At 38.6% G+C, this 18,184-nt stretch overlaps 1 protein-coding gene across 2 annotated transcripts; it reads left to right on the plus strand.

The window, feature by feature from the left end:
- Nucleotides 1-25: 25 nt before the first annotated feature.
- On the plus strand, nt 26-16,631 carry LOC101739126 (zinc finger protein 567). Of its 2 annotated transcripts, XM_062675771.1 has the most exons (6): nt 26-176; nt 2,554-2,717; nt 4,159-4,294; nt 5,822-5,890; nt 7,248-7,403; nt 8,432-16,631. In XM_062675771.1, exons 2-6 carry the CDS (start codon nt 2,589-2,591, stop codon nt 9,607-9,609), a joined length of 1,668 nt encoding a protein of 555 aa, XP_062531755.1. In that variant the 5' UTR covers nt 26-176; nt 2,554-2,588; the 3' UTR covers nt 9,610-16,631. The 2 variants fall into 2 exon arrangements, with proteins under 2 accessions (XP_062531755.1, XP_012546304.1); XM_012690850.4 differs by lacking the exon at nt 26-176 and having other exon boundaries at nt 2,466-2,717.
- The last annotated feature ends 1,553 nt before the right edge of the window (nt 16,632-18,184 follow it).

Consider the following 18,184-nt stretch of genomic DNA (forward strand, 5'->3'; position numbering starts at 1 on the left):
TTAACCCTGTGACACAACAATTATTTTAGGCCAGAATCATTTCTTGATTAATATAATGGAAATTGATAAAAGTGTGAAAGCACCATTGTGAAGTTCCTGATATTTTTGGAGATAAAAATAAAATTAAGAAAAAGACTTGAAGAAAATGACAACGTGTGGATATTAATTACTTTATGGTGAGGAAAAATTATACGAATAATGATTTTGTGTTAATTATAATGTTCAAAGTTACAAAAAGAACGAAATAAAATAACTCTTATTAAGAATCAACAAAATATCTTAATCATAAAATCACAGGTAAAATAAATAGATGTCTAAAATAATATAATTTTTAGATGATTTTTAGTAAACAATTTTTTTAATTAGCATAAAGCGTACACATAATTTCTTATTTTCCTAATTCAATAGTTTTTCTCACTTTTCCAATTATCATATTTGGTAATCATAATCCTTTTAGAGGAACATTCTAATAATTTTGATATTTCTCAATTCTAAATATACACCAAACAAAATATCAGAATCAAAGTACACTATGTCGTTGAATAGCACCGAGACCACCGTGACCACAAAAACTGTTAAGTCTTCGAAACGTCCAAAAGAACAAAATAACAATAACGCAAGGCAGTTAAATTATAGTTTTTTTGTTTTTTATTTCTATTCTAACTGTATAAGATACAGGCGAATTTATAAGGTACAACATACAAGTCATTAAGTTTTTACGGCACTTAATATTGAAAACTCAAAGTTTGTGTGTGATCGATAATTAAAAAAAATGCTTACATGCTTACATTTTTTTTTTTGTTGCATGGCGGACAGACGAGCACACCGTCCACCTGATGTTGGATGGTTGCCTTCGCTCATAGACATGAGAAACGTCAGGGGCAGAGCTAAGTCGCTGTCTACCTCTAAGTACTGTCCGCAAGCCTCGTTTAGAGAAGGAAAACAGCGCTCGGGAAGCAAAGAATCCGAGCAGGGAATTTTTTCCAAAGCCGAAGAGTGCGTTGCAGAAAAGTTCTCTGGAAACGCACCGTGGAAAAACGCAGCGGTTTTAACTAGTATGGATGGTCTGGTGACGCGTGGTTTGGTACGCGTGGCTGTATTAGTTGTTTTTTGTAAAGCGAAAGTTTTTGTTAAGGCATATCTTGGTAAGGCTTCTTGAGGATAGATTAAGTAGACTTGAGTCTTCCATACAGAAGGAACACTGTTTATGCCATAAGAGACGGACGTATTCAAAACTGATGTAGGGATGTAATCTGGCCCACTTGAATTAACGACAATCAAGAGTTGGATCTCCCCCCTGACCGCACGCTGTGCGAAGCGGATCTCCCGCAGGACTATTGTTGTATATGTAGCTGCCTGCTATACATGTTCATGTGGCTCATCCATCATCTATAGTCCAATTCGAGGCGAAGGGTTCAATCAGAGGCTCAATCTCCTCTTTCACACTACGGGCCAGATTGTTATCGGACTTGCGCAGTGGTGGGAGACTCGACCGACAAAAGCTGACTTCTGCAGATTTGGTGAATGACCAAAGAGCACGACTCCCAGAGGAATAGCTCTTCAGTCGCTCGCCAATTCTGGCAAGGTGTTTTGATTTCGCTTTGGCAATGACTCTTTTGTAGGTAAGACTATGCATTTTCATAGAAATTTATAAGTAAATAGGAAATTGGTGAAATAAAATAATTGTCACGGCATTAATCTTGAAGAGCCCATCACAAGGACTGACTTTGATAAACTCCAAAAAATATTTACCTTTTGAGGCTTGGCATTTGCATTTAGACTGCCTGTTAACTTTTGAATGTATTTACAAATACGTAATTATTAAAATCACCCTGAAATTGGCTAAATAAGTGATTGATGATTGAAGTGAATTATCTATATTCTATATCTCTATATATAAAAATGAATTGCTGTTCGTTAGTCTCGCTAAAACTCAAAAACGGCTCAACCGATTTGGCTAATTTTGGTCTTGAATTATTTGTGGAAGACCAGAGAAGGTTTAAAAAGTAGATAAATATGAAAATGCTCGAGATTAAATAAAAATATCAATTTTGTTTGATGTGTCCCCCGTCGGACGGATTCCTTTTGTTTGTTTTAAGTTTATTTTTTATACAAAAGTTTAGGTCTTTTATTTATCGATTGAGGCACTACGAATTCTGCCGGGTCAGCTAGTTCAGGAATATAAAAGAGCTTACACACACGAGCTTATAAAGCGCTTTACCAGAAATGAGTTGCTATATCATGTATTTTCTTGAAAATCTTTCTTGGACAATAATGAAAAAAATATTAAATAACATAAATTACGCAATATTCTTTACCTACCCTGTGGTACACCAACTTTTTTGCCAAAGTCTCTATCTATCTATCTCTTAGGTTTATGGCGTTTCCTTTTAGATTTCGCCAATGTCAAGTGTATTGCCAAAGTCTCAAAAATTTATTTGGAAACTTCAACAAACTCTCACTGTCATACGTCATTGATAAATTGGAATTAATCAAATCGGGCAATAACATTAGGATGTTCGAAAAAAAAATATTTAAATAGAAATTTTTCAGAATTGAATGGCGTGAATGTATTTCAATTCGTGCTAATGTCGAAGTCTGTTACGTGCCGGTGCTGCATGGCGCGGCCTCCGGACAAAGATTTGAAAACTGTGTACACAACTCTTGGAACGTCTGAAGTATACGCGGATATGGTGAAGGATTGCTTCGAAATTCATGTATGTTGTTCATGTGGTCATTCGGCTTTGGAGTGAGCTCCCTTCCATGGTGTTTCCCAAGCGCTATGACATGTCCTTTTAAAACGAGGCTTGTGGAGTACTCAATGGAAGACAGCAGGTTGTGCCCCTGGCCTTGCTGACGTCCATGAGCTACAGTAGTCACTTACCATCAGGTGGGCTGCGTGCTCGTCTGCCTACAAAGGCAATAAAAAAATGTAATAAAAAAAACACGTAAATTTTAATTGAAAATTTTAAAAATTGGTCTACGGGAACATAATCTCTGTTTATGTCAATGAGAATTTAAAAAATATATATATATATATATACATAAGTTTCATATATTAATTAATTTATTTATTTACTTATTAATTATTATTTAAACTCGCATAATCTTGCCACTAATTACCTCATGTTAGGTTACCCAATGATACCCAATTTAGAAAAATTACACAACTGCTCTAAGTGGTAACTAAAGGGTATTATTATTCATCCTGCATCCTGCCTCCCTAAATCTTCCACCTAGTAAAGGAGAAACTGACAAAGGTACAAACAACATGGATTCACAAATTTGCATTAATTTCTATACAAATCATTCTATTGCCTATTCTTATCCTACCTATCCTATCATATTCTACCGATTAATACTACACATCAGTTTCCTTAGATCTTAAGGATGGGTTTGGTAAATATGGTTTAGCACTTTTTAAAGATTTATTGTTTATTATTAGTTATCAGTAAAAAAAAAAATATTTATTACAAATGTCAGTGGATGGCATCATGGCTTACCTAATGTTAAGTTGCTACAGGAGTCTATTAAAATCAACAACATAAATGACACCACCTAAATTGAGATATGTGTTCTAAGTCTTTGTTTTTTCGGTCCAACAGCTGTCTTAGCCTTCAAACTGAAATGCATTAAGATTGCCGACAGAATGGACTGCCCCTGTATAAGTCACTGTTGTAATAAGCATCTATCTCTCGTTAATCTAATACAGTGACTGGTATGGTGGCGGTTACTCAGTTAAAATTGTTTCATTATTTATTGTATTCGTTATTTTTATTTATTATTTACTACCTTTTATTTACTACCTTTATTTAATTTTAATTTTATATTAGTAGTTGACAATATTAATTTTAATAATTTTAATTCGGTTTCTTTTGATTTCATTTCATTTCTGTTAATTTTTATTTTTGATAATTCTGATAAATGGTAATTTTAATTTTATTGTATTTTAATTTAAATATTATGTAATTGTATGTGAATTTTTATGGGCTTAAGTTGCCTGAAATAATCGCATTTCATTTCATTTCATTACTGCTTTATGGCAGAAATAGGCAAGGTGGTGGTACCGGAACGGACAAAGAACCGATAGAGATGATATGCTGCACTAAATCCAAATGATGGCAAAAAGAATATTAATAAACGAAAAATCTATTCCAGATGTCATTCGGTATATGCACGGCAGACAGTGGGATCTGCGATGTTTGCATAACAAGGTTACGTGATGCCTGCGATTTCAAGCATCAAATTCAACGATGCCAGAGGCAGTTCCAACATCTGGCTGCTCTCATACAAGGTTTATATTTTTATTAATCTAATATTTATATACCGATACTCACCTAGCCAAGAGAGCAATGACCTGGAAAGTGCCTGGAAGGAAGAGAGGTCTTCCCAGAAAAAATTAGGATCCCTCAGTAGAGCTGGAACTGAGCGTCTTGGGCATGACGTTGCAGGAGCTAGAACAGTTTGCCCAAGACCGATGTAAATGGAAGAATTTGATTCGAGCCCTACACCCCAGTAGAGGGTAATCGCCTTCCTCCGACCCTTGGCTCGATCCCGAGAGGGAAAAAGAGCTCTCCCTCTCTCGTTCCGCCGCCACCTTTTGTGAGATGGTGGACTCGTAGAAGTCGAGCATCGTCTGCCAGGACTCGTCAAGGACGCGGTGCTGCTCTGCGAAAGCTGGGCAACAGTACGCGAGCGTGTACTCTGCCGTACTATTGTCACAACCATTGCAGTGGTGACACTTCGGTGTCTCTCCGGGCGACGATGTGCAGGTAGCGGTCGAAACAGCCGTGTCTCATGATCACCTACGTCACCCTGAAGGTGAGACGTCCTCGGTCACGATTCCTAGTCCGAGAGGCCCGGGTGGCTGTGGCGTAAAAACTTTTTGAAGTTGGCGCGGAAGCTCCATCAGCCTTCCGGTAAAACACCGCAACCCGTTCGCCCTGATCACGACATGGATGCCTCCGATCACAATGTGGGACCCCGAGGCGGCGCAAGTGCGTAGAAATCTATGTTAAGGACCGGTAGAGGCGCGCAAAGGAATCCCCCCTCCCTCCCCGTCTTAGCCAACGTTCCACAGGAGAGGAACGACGACCATCTTCAGAGGAACATCGCATTCGACATGGAAGCGGATAACCGCCCCAACGTGTCCGGTGCATACAACCGACCTATCCTCAAGGTAGGATCCTCTCAGCCGACGGAGATACGCGCCCTCCTTCTCTGCAGAACGAGCCTACCCGTCTTCGACTAGTTCAGAAACCGTCCAGACTCGAAGCAGGCTTCGAAGAGCCCCATGAGACAGACCCCGTTAGCACCAAAGGCCCGATCCCAGACCCGGTCATGAACACCATCCTTAGAAGCGTGTACTGTCTCCGCATCGTCGACACGGATCACGCATGAATCTTCGCCTCCTTAGAGATGCTCGGAGGTATGAAGTCATAGGATGGCCGGGTTATAGCATAGCTATATTTTATAATGAAACGACATGAGCTCTGTGTGTGACTTGTTTTTAATGGCGGATGTGGTCAGGCAGTGTTGCCATAGATTATATAACAGAAGGGACCAACTCGGCGGGGGCATCCCCGTCCGCGTCACTGCGTTGTAGTGCGCCCATTTTCCAAAGTCCCCATCCATCCGCGGGAACAGTCCGAAGACAATCCCGCAATCGAGACTGGAGACGTTTAGTCATGGGAAACGCCCACGGCTGCAATTTGTAAAGCTGAAGTTCGTCCAACTATTTGCACTATAAAAAAGAATATTGGAAGCACTGTTTGCTCAAAACTTTTAAATATTGCTTTATTTGTTTTGTTTTTTTTTTCAGATAGTACCACAACGAAAGTCAAAGAGGAAGTGACAGATTTAGATGAAGAAAACGGTATATATTTTCTGGGTACGCACGTTTTTAATATGTAACGTCAGCCACGCACTAATAGTTCCATTTTATTTATTGATCAGACTTTTGCACGGCCACGATTTGCATTACCATCAGTAAAGGCCTGGTAGAAATAGCTATTTGCTGGTATAATGGTCTGGGAATGTTGAGGCAAATTGGGTAAATGCCTTAGTCAGCTACGACACCTCTGGGAACATGGATTGAAGCTACTCTCGGCGACACCTCCAACCGAAATGAGGGCTTATAACTGAATTAAAGCTGGAGCATTTAAAAAAAACACACCTGGTGTTAAGTGGTAACCAAATACAATAGACATATATAATGTAAATGCCGTCAGCCACCTTGAGATATGAGTTCTAAGGTCTCAGTATAGTTACAATGGCTGCCCCACCCTGCAAAGCGAAACGCATGACTGCTTCATGGCAGAAATAGGTAGGGCAGGGTGGTACCTACCCGTGTAGACTCACAAGACATCATACCACCAGCAAAGTAGTAGTAGCCACCAGTAGCTTGCCACTTTGCTGTGCCCCTGGCATTGATGGCGGCATGTCTCCATAGTAAAGACAGGCTCGGTGCCGCAGTAATTTCTGCTCCCTCTCGCTGGGCCGCGGGTCGCGTTTTCGATTCCCATATTGGGCAAAATGGTTTGTGCGTTAAACACGTATGTTTGGCCACTATCTAAGTGTTTATATGTATCTATTTAAACTTTAAGTGTGTATATCTGTCTCCGATTTCCATAGTACAAGGGATCCAGGATTTGGAACCGGATTGTACTATGCAGAGACCTTAGATGTCTATGGACATCAGTAACCACTTAACGCCAGGTGGGCCGTAAGCTTGTCCACCCATTTAGACAACAACTAAAAAATAAAGGTGATTTTAAAAAATCATGTTGGGACCTTGGCGTGGTTACCATCAGCGCAATTCGATTAGCTTCAGACGTATTTTAGTTTGTAACGGAATCTTTGAACATGATATCGACCCCCTTCAAAACGTCGGATTAACTCGAAATTTGGTATACTTATTAAGGACCGATGACAAATCAATATATAAAAAAATATTGAAAAATTTTAAATTCAACTAAGAAATGAAAAATAAATAATGTAAGAGTTTAATAAAACAAAAAAAATACGCTTTTATAGAAAATCTAACTAAAGAATAGAAAATAAGTTTTAATAAATTTCAATTAAAAATAGTGTAAGAAAAAATGATTTTATTGCAAAAAAGCGTGGGGTGCATGGTATAAGTAGTTATAAATATTTTATGAATAGATATGAGTAGAAAGGTTATTTTTATAATATCCTGAAAAGGACCCCACGCTTTTTTTAAACTATTATTTATTTTGATCTCATAGATTTGAAAGAGGAAGCCTCTGATCTTGACGAGATGGGAGCGATTGATGACGACAAGAACCTCGCCGACATACTGGGGTTCGGTACAGTCACCGTCAAAAGGAAAACGGACAAGAAACTTATTAAGAAACGTAATTTGCGTATAAATAAAACGCACGGTGAGCATATATTATTTATATATTTCAGATTCATATTAGATAAGGTATAGTTTATATAGAAATAAAGGTATTTTGTATGCGACTGTACAAGGACATAATTTGATTGGTGTTCTATCTAAAACACTTTTTTTTTAAGTTTCTCGTTTCTGTCAAATGTTCTATCAAGGTTCCTCCCGAGTTTCGCCACGATGATACAGAATCTCTGAAGAATTTAGGATGATGACGGGAGAACAATTTTTTTTGTAAGTGTTCCTTTTCATCTTCAGCTTTGAGGTCGATTTCTCTGTTGTATTACGGCTGCCTTACTCTTCGAATCGGGAAGTTTTGGCGACAGGAGTTAACTGGATGATGGTACCCTTCAAGCTTTACTAGTAAAAATTAGGCAAAAGCGGTCGTGGCCTAAAGGATAAGACGTCCGGTGCATTCGTATCTAGCGACGCAACGGTGTTCGAATCCCACAGGCGGGTACCAATTTTTCTAATGAAATACGTACTTACAAATGTTTCCGATTGACTTCGACGGTGAAAGAACAACATCGTGTAATAAAAATCAAAACCCACAAAATTATAATTTTCGTAATTACTGGTAGTAGGACCTCTTGTGAGTCAGCGCGGGTAGGTTCCACCATCGTGCCTATTTCTGCCGTGAAGCAGTAATGCCATTCGGTTTGAAGGGTGGGACGTAACAGATGGCGTTATCCTTCTCGAGCGTACTAGATTTCACGGGTTCTTCTGATATTCGATTCCGCTATTCGACGATAGATGGCGTTGCTCTCACCGGCGTAACGATATTATCATACGATTTTTTTTCCGAATCTTAAGCTTTAAATTCTTCTTCTTTTTCTAAGTCGTTTCCACTTTTGGCAGAGTGGTCGTGGTTCACTTGTAAAGTTGCAAAAATATCGCTTACAGCTTTCACCCCTCGATATATTACTAACATATATCGCGACGATTCGTCATCACGCCAACAACCGGCTTTAAGCGCGCCTATAAATATTTCACATCAAAACCACTAGTTTTGTATTTCAGAGAAAAAATCAAAATCCCAACTAAAGATATCGCTGCGTACTCTGTCTCAGATCAAAATGTTAAAACCGATGCCGACGATACGTTTCACGAACGAGAATTCAAAGCACAAGAACAATATAGACAATCTATTGAAGAATTCGAATTGTACGCCTTTTTTGAACAAGACCCTGTCGGGGATTGTGTGCGCTTACTGCAAAGAGACGCATCCAAATATCGACAAACTGCGAACTCACATCAAAGAAACTCACTCAAATGACGAGCTAATCGATAAGAAGAAAATGGACAAAAACAATCTATCCGTCAAAATGGACATAACCGATCTAAGTTGTAACGCTTGCGGTGCGAATTTCGACGTTATCGATAATCTAATAAAGCATCTATCGAAAGAGCACGAAGTGAAGTTCTATTCGGATATTCACAATTACATTTTAGAGTTCAAGCTAACGGACAGCGAAATTTTAAACTGCGCCCTCTGCAATTCGACCTTTGAAACCTTCAAGATGCTGTTACAACACATGAATGGCCACTACAGGAACTATATATGCGAGATATGCGATCTAGGTTTCATAAATAAGCACAGGCTGAAGAATCATCAGAGAACGCATGAGATTGGTGACTTCCAGTGTTCGTTTTGCGATAAAGTCTTCACGACCAGGGTTAGGAAGATGTGCCACGAGAAATACACGCACAATAGCAGCGCTAGATACACTACGAACTGTCCACACTGCGAACAATCCTTCACCAGCTACTACCAGAGAAACCGGCACATGTTTAAAGAGCACAACGCAGTCGCCGCCTCGTACCGATGCAATATATGCGATAAGACCTTTATACTAAAGTCGAAATTGACAGCGCACATAAAGAAGGTTCATCTGATGGAACGCAATCATATATGTCCGGAATGCGGTCAGGGGTTCTTCATAAAGCAATCCCTGGACGAGCACATGATAAAGCACAACGGGGAGAGGGTCTACAAATGTACCGTTTGTCTGAAGGCTTATGCCAGGAAGAAGACCCTGAGGGAGCACATGAGGATCCACAATAACGACAGGAGGTTCAAGTGCGGGGTCTGTTCGCTGGCTTTCGTGCAAAAGTGCAGCTTAAAAAGCCATATGCTTTCGAATCACGGCGTCACTTTGGCGGAATACGAAACGCCGAAGACTGTGTCTAGTCCTTAACACGCTCGCGAGGATTCAGCGCTGTGCCGTCGTCGGATTAAACAGAATTTGGCTGATCGTGCTAGGCCTAGACCGCACTACGGTAAAACCGCAGCGGTTATTAAGCGTGTGAGTTTATGAAAAACGAAAAGGAATAAAAGCGGCCACACTTGGGGTTCTTTCCCGCGACTGAATTTTAAAACTGCGAAATATTACAAAATTGTCGCGGAAAAAAAACCGCAACAAAATTTAGAATCCATAAAACTAGGTATCCGTGCACGCATGAGGTATGCGTAACCGCGGGCGGTTTTTTTGAAACGTCAAATACATTTGCGATATTTTGTTTCCATGAAAAACTCGCTGCTGACATCTGATGGTAATTGCAAAATTTCTCTGGGTGTTTTCTTAAATTTTGATATTTCTTATGAAAGAAACCTCTCTCAAATCTACGGCTAGTAAGTGGATGGACTCAACATTTGTGAAATTTTCGTTGTCTTTTTTTCTATATCATAGTAGCCGAGCAAGACTACATACTGCTCTTTTGAAATTTATCCATCTTCAAACTGTGAAAATCGCAGGCGAATTCGCGGTTAATAATTGTAGTGTGTGCGTCTTAAGCGGTTTCGCGGTTATACCGGTTAAATGCTCCCGGGAAGAAACCGTAGTGCGGCCTAGGCCTTAAAAGCTTCGTCAAACAGAACGCGTATTTAGCGCTGCGTTATAACGTGGTGCTGTTTTCATGTCACACAAATTGACTAGATGAACCCAACGCTCCTTGAAACAACGTAACAGTCGCCAAATCATAGTGCCTTTCGATAGCAGTGTGAAAATTTAAAAGTATTAAGATGTCAAGTGATTTGATTCAGATGTGGCATTGTATAAGTATGGGTATTTCAATACGCTTTTATTAGCTTCAGACGTATGTATGTTAGTATGTAACGGGATCTTTGAACATGATTTTGGCTCCCTTCAAAACGTCGGATTAACTAGAAATTTGGTATACTTATTAAAGACCGATGACAATTCGATATTAAAAAATTGAAATCCAATTAAAAAATAGAAAATAAATTTGAATTAAAAATAGTGTACATAAGGAAAAAAGATTTAATTTAAAAAAAAGCGTGGTGTGCATGGTATCAGTAGTTATAAATATTTTATGAACAGATATGAATAGAAAGGTTATTTTGATAATGTCCTGAAAAGCACCCCACGCTTTTTTACAATAAAATCATTTTTTCTTACACTATTTTTAATTCAAATTTATTTTCTATAAAAGCATATTTTGTTTGGTTTTTTATACTATTATTTATTTTAACTAATTCTATCAATTTTTCGGGCATTATCCAGTATTTTAATACACATTCACTCGGACGCTAAAATAAAATTTGTAAAAAATTACAACGTCTGACGTCAAAGCGTCTTAACACCACGACAGAGCATTGCGTACTGTTAGGCCTTGTTCGGACTAGGCGAGTATTTTAGTCGAGTACCGAGTAATTTAGTGGCTAAACTATTCGCTACTCGCCCGACAAAGTAGAACAAAATGGATTGACTTGACTAAATTATTTACTAACCTAATCGACTAAATTTTTGGTGCTCAGACACATTTAGCTACTAAATTACTCGATACTCGACTTAAATACTCGCCTAGTCCGAACAAGGCTTTAGCGCTGGCGCTCTGTTTGACAGTATATTTACCATACTATAAGCCGCGCCAATAAAGAAACGAATCGAAAATGGCGTCTATGTACCTGCACTAAGAGATGGTAGGGTCAACAAATAAAATGAAAGATAGAAACAAAAAGTTGTTTATTGTAAAATAATATAAAAAAACAAATGAGAATGTACTTAATTTTGGTGCGCTGGCAGAGAGGGAGGTGTTTGGGATGCAACTTGCGTAGATACTTTTGCTGCCAGTCACCTAAGTCGCACAACTCGAACGCCCGGCGCGGTTGCCGAGCTTGCCGCCCAAAAAAAAACAATAAAATATACACTTTATTTAACAAAAACACCAAAATAACGAACAAATGCAACAAATAACAACAAAATTTCAGAGAAAACAGAGCGCGTCGAGACAATGTGAGAACAAAGTCAGAACTGATATTTTTTTTGCATGCAGTACGCTCCTTGTGCGACTAAAGACAGCTATAGTTTAGAGTGAGAGCGCATGATCGTCGCCGCCATTTTAGATTCGTTTCTTTATTGGCGCGGCTATAGTACAACACATCTCGGCGTCGTAGCCATAGCGTACCATCAGTTTAGCGTTCTGACGCGCGCTAAGTACGCGTTCTGTTTGACCAAGCCTTAAGAAGCAAAGCGATTTGCAATATCCAGACCCGCCTTTTTTCATAGCCACGAGTGTCTAGACTGGTATAGTTCTTCTAAGAATGACTCATTTGGTACAGTTTGGAATCACTGATTATTGAAACGAGGGTCGTGGGTCCGATTCTCATAAAGAGCTCTTTCCCTGCGTATCTAAATATGTATGTACAGTAAAAGCTCTTGATTCGCGTGGTTTACGTTCTGTAAATATGTCGCGAATACTTAGATATGCAATGAAATCCTTTTTATTCATGTACGTACATATTAGATCCGATAATAAAAGGAATATTTGGCCGCGAACATAGCGAATTGGGTCGCATCTTTTTTAATCCGTGATTGGTGAATGAAGGAAGCGAAAATAAGGAGCTTTTACTGGATATATTTAAACATATTTATAAGTAATGTATAACAGTCGCCGGATCCCACAGTCCAGTTCAGATAGCTGCGTTCGACTTGTCCTCATTTATTTATTTGATTGTATTATTCAGTCATATTATTATGCCGATAATTTAAATTCGGGTTTTAGATCGCACACAGTGTAATTAGAATTTAGTTAACATTGATCACTTTAGTGGAGATGTTGGCGTTTTCCACTCACTATCCCATTATTTTCACGGATCCGATGGAAAGTCTCAAACCTCAATTGTTTAGCAGTTGTTTTTTTTTTTAATATTGTTATGGCGATAATTCAAATTCGGGTCTTAGATCGCACACAGTTTAATTAGAATTTAGTTAACGTTGATCACTTTAGTGGAGATGTTGGCGTTTTTCACTCACTATCCCATTATTCTCACGGATCCGATGGGAAGTCTCAAACCTCAATGGTTTAGCAGTTGTTTATTTTCATATTATTATGTCGATAATTCAAATTCGGGTTTTAGATCGCACACAGTGTAATTAGAATTTAGTTAACGTTGATCACTTTAGTGGAGATGTTGGCGTTTTTCACTCACTATCCTATTATTCTCACCGATCCGATGGGAAGTCTCAAACCTCAATTGTTTAGCAGTTGTTTTTTTTTTCATATTATTATGTCGATAATTCAAATTCGGGTTTTAGATCGCACACAGTGTAATTAGAATTTAGTTAACGTTGATCACTTTAGTGGAGATGTTGGCGTTTTTCACTCACTATCCCATTATTCTCACGGATCCGATGGGAAGTCTCAAACCTCAATGGTTTAGCAGTTGTTTTTTTTTAGCCATTCGCTGGTAGCCTAAGAGGTTATTCCAGTTGTGCCCTGACGGGTTGGTGAGCTCACGGACTCGACCTGAGAGAATTTGCTAACATTAACCCTAGCAAGAACAGTGCTTAGCTGAATCTACCGCCGGATCGGAATCGCGATCCACTGAAAGGGTTTAGCAAGAAACTCATTGAGCCCAGCGGTTGTCGGAGTACGTCTGGTTACGTTAGGTTGAAGTAGTGGCCTGTCCCGCCCGAATACCAAAAGCGATTATTATTTTTTGCCTGTTAAATACACCAGCATTGAAATCGGTACAATGGAAGGCACAGTAGAGGAAAAAGTAGACCTATGAGAAAATAGATGGATTGCGTGAAAGACGATATGTGTAAGAAGGGAGTGAGCGAAGAAATTACTGGTGGTAGGACGTCTTGTGAGTCCGCGCGGGTAGGTACCACCACCCTGCCTATTTCTGCCGTGAAGCAGTAATGCGTTTCAGTTTGAAGGGTCGGGCACCCGTTGTAACTATACTGAGAACTTAGAACTTATATCTCAAGGTGGGTGGCGCATTTACGTTGTAGATTTCTATAGGCTCCAGTAACCACTTAACACCAGGTGGGCTGTGAGCTCGTCCACCCATCTAAGCAATAAAAAAAAACTCAGTGGGCTCAGCGGCTGTCGGAGCATAAAATTTAACTCAAATTTGTATGGAGTTGAAACGTTTGCCTACGTTTGCCGCTAGGGGCGCTGTTCCAACTGCATACAAATTTGAGTTAACTTTTACGCGATCGAGAACGTTAAAAAACTCGCACTAAGCACACCAGTGACGGGATGTCGAAGTAGGCTTGTGACGCACTTATAGAAAATGCGGGTAATGTTTTTTTTCTGTGTGTTTCACACTAGCATTGAAATTAGTACAGTGAACGTGGTTTTATTGAATTTAATTAAACATAATATCTAGTTATTTAAACGTATTTTCAAGATCCTAGTTATATTTATATTTTAAAGAATTAAGTCTAATTGCTTTAAGTAATCTTTTTTAAAAACTCAAAATTTGACCCGATCTTATGTTGGAAATGCGTAAAGGGTAAAAGGACACTAGCTATCTCTCTCGCACGATGGTATGAGCGTGACGTCACGAAACTAGTTGTTAATTAATTTCTTAACCAATTTATAGTTGCTATTAATGAAGATACAGTATTTTTTTAGGAAAATAATTATGTCAGCATCTCCATTAAAGTTAATACGTAATAGAAACAGTATTATTAAGTTGTTGATTTCTTTTTTATATTGTATATTGTTAATTATATGTACCTACTTTAACAATTATTTTTTCTTTCTTAATATAGGTTGATTGTTAAAATTGTAGCGGGAATGGCTGTTGAAAAAGAAATTGTATTTTTTAAGTATCAATTTCATTTTTGCTTTTTTATATCGTTTCGTTTTTTCTTTTTTTTTTGTCTTTTTAACAATAATCATCAAATGAAGTTTCGGCTTAAAAGAATAAAAACTGAACAATAAACAAATGAAAAAAAAAACATATTATTTCAAAAAAGGTTTAATTAAAATTCGTATGGGGTTAAAATGATTTGATTTTATTCGAATGTTGTATGTACTTATAATTTTAACGTAGCGTAAACAAATAGCAGTATGTGCATTATGAAAATGGAAAAAGAAATGAAATTGGTAGATGGAAGATTTGTTTAAACGACTTTTTTTTACAGTATAATTTTGATACGGTGTTATTGGGAACGTCATAGAAAACGAAGACACGGAATAATGTAGACTCTACACTCGAAATAGTTATTTGTGCAACAAGAGATCAAAGTTCTTTTTTGTTTGTAGTGCTGATTTTGAGTCCCGAGCAAGGGAAGGTTTCTATGATTGATTCACGAGCGTAACGAGTGATTCAAAGTTAGAATCCTGAGCGTAGTGAGGGACTCAACAGCACGAGACCCAAAAAACTTTGCTCTCTTGTAAGTAGCACACATAACTTTTCATATTAGCAGTGAGAACACATATTACTTAGGAGACATAGAAATGAAAAGGAATAGATTGAAATAACAATTAAAAAAAAACGTAATTTCTTTATTACAAATATCTTTAAATTTTCGGGTATTACGCGTTTCCGAACGTGTTTTCTTTGAGGTCGAATTCCAAAATCGAATTTCATATGGGGTTTGGTTTTTTCACTCGCTTTTTTATATGCATGTGAAAGTGAAAGAGCACAGTAAAATTCGAATTTACGGCTGAACAATGTCAATTCGGGGCACTGTGAAGATTCACAATTTAAAAAGCTACTTTGACCCACGCTCGAATCAAAATCACGTTTTGTTCACTGTTGTCTCGCAGCGAAAGCGGCATGTTTGAGCTGTTGAGGTGAAAAATATATTAAATAGTTAACAAATATATAATATTAAATATTTATTCACTCCAAAGCCGCTGTTAATTAACTAATAATGAATAAATAATCGTAGTTTGACATGTGAATTCAAACAAATTTCCCTCCAAAACTACCAGGTCAATAACCTCAGTCGTGTAGCGCGGTAATGCGGTGGCTTTTACTGTTAACTTTTTGAAGACATTGAGGGATGAAAGGCTATTGGGCTTAAGCGGCATTTATCTTTGTAATTAAAGGTGCGTTCTATTTTATATTAACATCAACAAACAGTTCGACGTTTTGAACTCCAATTAAATTTACCTCATTCAAATACGTAAAGAAGTTTTTTTGTTATTATATTTTGACCAAATTTTAAACACTAAATGGTTCTCCTGTGTAGTGTATGTTTTAATTATTATAGTCACACAGTAAACACGTAAAAATATGTCTTTATGATCGTTTTTTTTTTTTTAATTTTTTAATTCAATTAATAAATTATATCTCTGATACCTCCTCCTCCTCGAATCGTGTTCCTCATGTCTGAGGGTCGTGACCACCATCACCCATGAGCTTCAATCTTAAGATGTTTTTCCACTGTCCTGATACCTACTGAGATATATAATACTTCTTTTGTTTTTTATTACTTTGACGGCGGAACGTACGTGGCCCATAGACATCGGCAACGTAAATGGTGTCGCCCATCTTGGGATGTAAGTTCTAAGTATCAGTTTTAACAGTACAACGGCTGTCCCGGCCTGAGAACCGAAACGCATTACTGCTTCACGGCAGAAATAGGCGGGGAGGTGGTACCTACCCGTGCGGGCTCACAAGAGGCCGAACCTACAGTATTTTTAGTGTTAGCCTGCCATGAATTCTATTCGCCTTCGTTTTCTATAACCATTGCCCCATGTTTGTTGTTATATTTTAGTTACGTAATAAACTTCACAGATAACGTTTGTTGTAAAATTTTGTTCATTTTTATATCAAAAAGTTTGATTAGAGCGTATATTATTATTATTATAATAAATTGTTCCGAAAAATGATTGTGATAAAGAAAAATAAAACTACTAATTTGTTAATGTGATTAGTATTATTTTTATTGTGTGTGTTCAAATAGTAAAATTGTATTATCGAAAAGCAATAATAAATTGTTAATATGGTCATGGTCTTTTCTTACATCCTTGGTTTAAACAAAGTGGTTAAAACAAAATCCTATAATTTACTGAGTAGTAGTAAAAAAACAGTTTATGGACAACACCGAGATTTTACGGTAAAATTATGAAAGTTGAAGGTACAGTACCCGACGATAAATATTGCACATCGAACCCTCAGACACAGCCCACTGAGTTTCTCGCCGGATCTTCTCAGTGGGTCGCTCTTGCTAGGGTTCGTGTTAGCAACGTCGTCAGGTTTGAGCCCCGCGAGCTCACCTACTAGTTAAGGTTACGCTGAAATAGCCTCTCAAGGCTATCAGCATAGGTAGGAAAAAAAAGGACATCGACATTTGGAGAAAGACAATCGGCAAAACTCGAATTATTATAGCGTTATCTCTGTCGCACGAAACATTAACGGTTCGTCCGCACAGTACCGGACTTGAACAACGATTAACAAACGTCACATAGGCAGCGTGCGACAGAGATAACGCTATACGAAGCCGAAATTAGCGGATCGTCTCTTTCCTAAGGCCGATGTGCAATATTTATAGTCGGGTACTGCATCTCCAACTTTCAGTGTTTGTCGACAATTTTGTTTTTCTTCCTACCTATTCTAGTAATCTCGAGGTGTTATTCTAGATACAACGAAATAATAGGTGCTTGAGGTACCTAAAAGCACCGTTAGTGGATCGGGAGGATCCGAAATGACGTGTTTTGGGCGACGTCGACTGCTTTCCATTCCGTCCGCAGGATCGGGAATGTAACTAGCGGCGGTCACGATGAGAGGGTTCTCGTGTCGTGCCGCTTTGTCGAAGTGGCGCATCGATACCGACTGTAGATAGTTACTGATAGACTCTAAGTTTTTTTTTTTTTTTTTTATTGCTTAGATGGGTGGACGAGCTCACAGCCCACCTGAACTTAAGTGGTTACTGGAGCCCATAGACATCTACAACGTAGACGCGCCACCCACCTTGAGATACAAGTTCTAAAGTCTCAGTATAGTTACAACGGCTACCCCACCCTTCAAACCGAAACGCATTACTGCTTCACGGCAGAAATAAGCAGGGCGGTGGTACCTATCCGCGCGGACTCACAAGAAGTCCTACCACCAGTAATTACGCAAATTATAATTTTGCGGGTTTGATTTTTATTACACGATGTTATTCCTTCACCGTGGAAGTCAATCGTGAACATTTGTTGAGTACATATTTCATTAGAAAAATTGGTACCCGCCTGCGGGATTCGAACACCGGTGCATCGCTTCAACACGAATGCACCGGACGTCTTATCCTTTAGGCCACGACGACTTCACCAGGTGGTCATGGAGGTCGACGTTCCCGACGAACCACAGAGCTCCGACGGCTATCCTGCAAAAACGGGATTGAATAATTTGGAGTGATTTTAAGGTAGTGCGTGCCGCGTGAGCGAACACTACACTTGCATAGGTCATGACGGGGCGTATGCAAGTTTTGTAGAGTGTCGCCTTATTTCTAAGGGACAATTTATTTCGCCTGCAAATCATCGGGTAGAAAATTTCCGCGTGAAAGAGTAATAAATATA

Source organism: Bombyx mori, chromosome 24 (assembly GCF_030269925.1).
Source record: "Bombyx mori chromosome 24, ASM3026992v2".
Taxonomy (NCBI): Eukaryota; Metazoa; Arthropoda; class Insecta; order Lepidoptera; family Bombycidae; genus Bombyx; species Bombyx mori.

What these genes read in the sequence shown, in the direction of transcription:
- LOC101739126 (XM_062675771.1), top strand. Translation starts at nt 2,589, where the DNA reads ATGTCGAAGTCTGTTACGTGCCGGTGCTGCATGGCGCGGCCTCCGGAC. An exon ending in AGGATTGCTTCGAAATTCAT is followed by an intron (nt 2,718 to 4,158) that starts GTATGTTGTTCA and finishes AATCTATTCCAG; the next exon opens with ATGTCATTCGGTATATGCAC. An exon ending in TCTGGCTGCTCTCATACAAG is followed by an intron (nt 4,295 to 5,821) that starts GTTTATATTTTT and finishes TTTTTTTTTCAG; the next exon opens with ATAGTACCACAACGAAAGTC.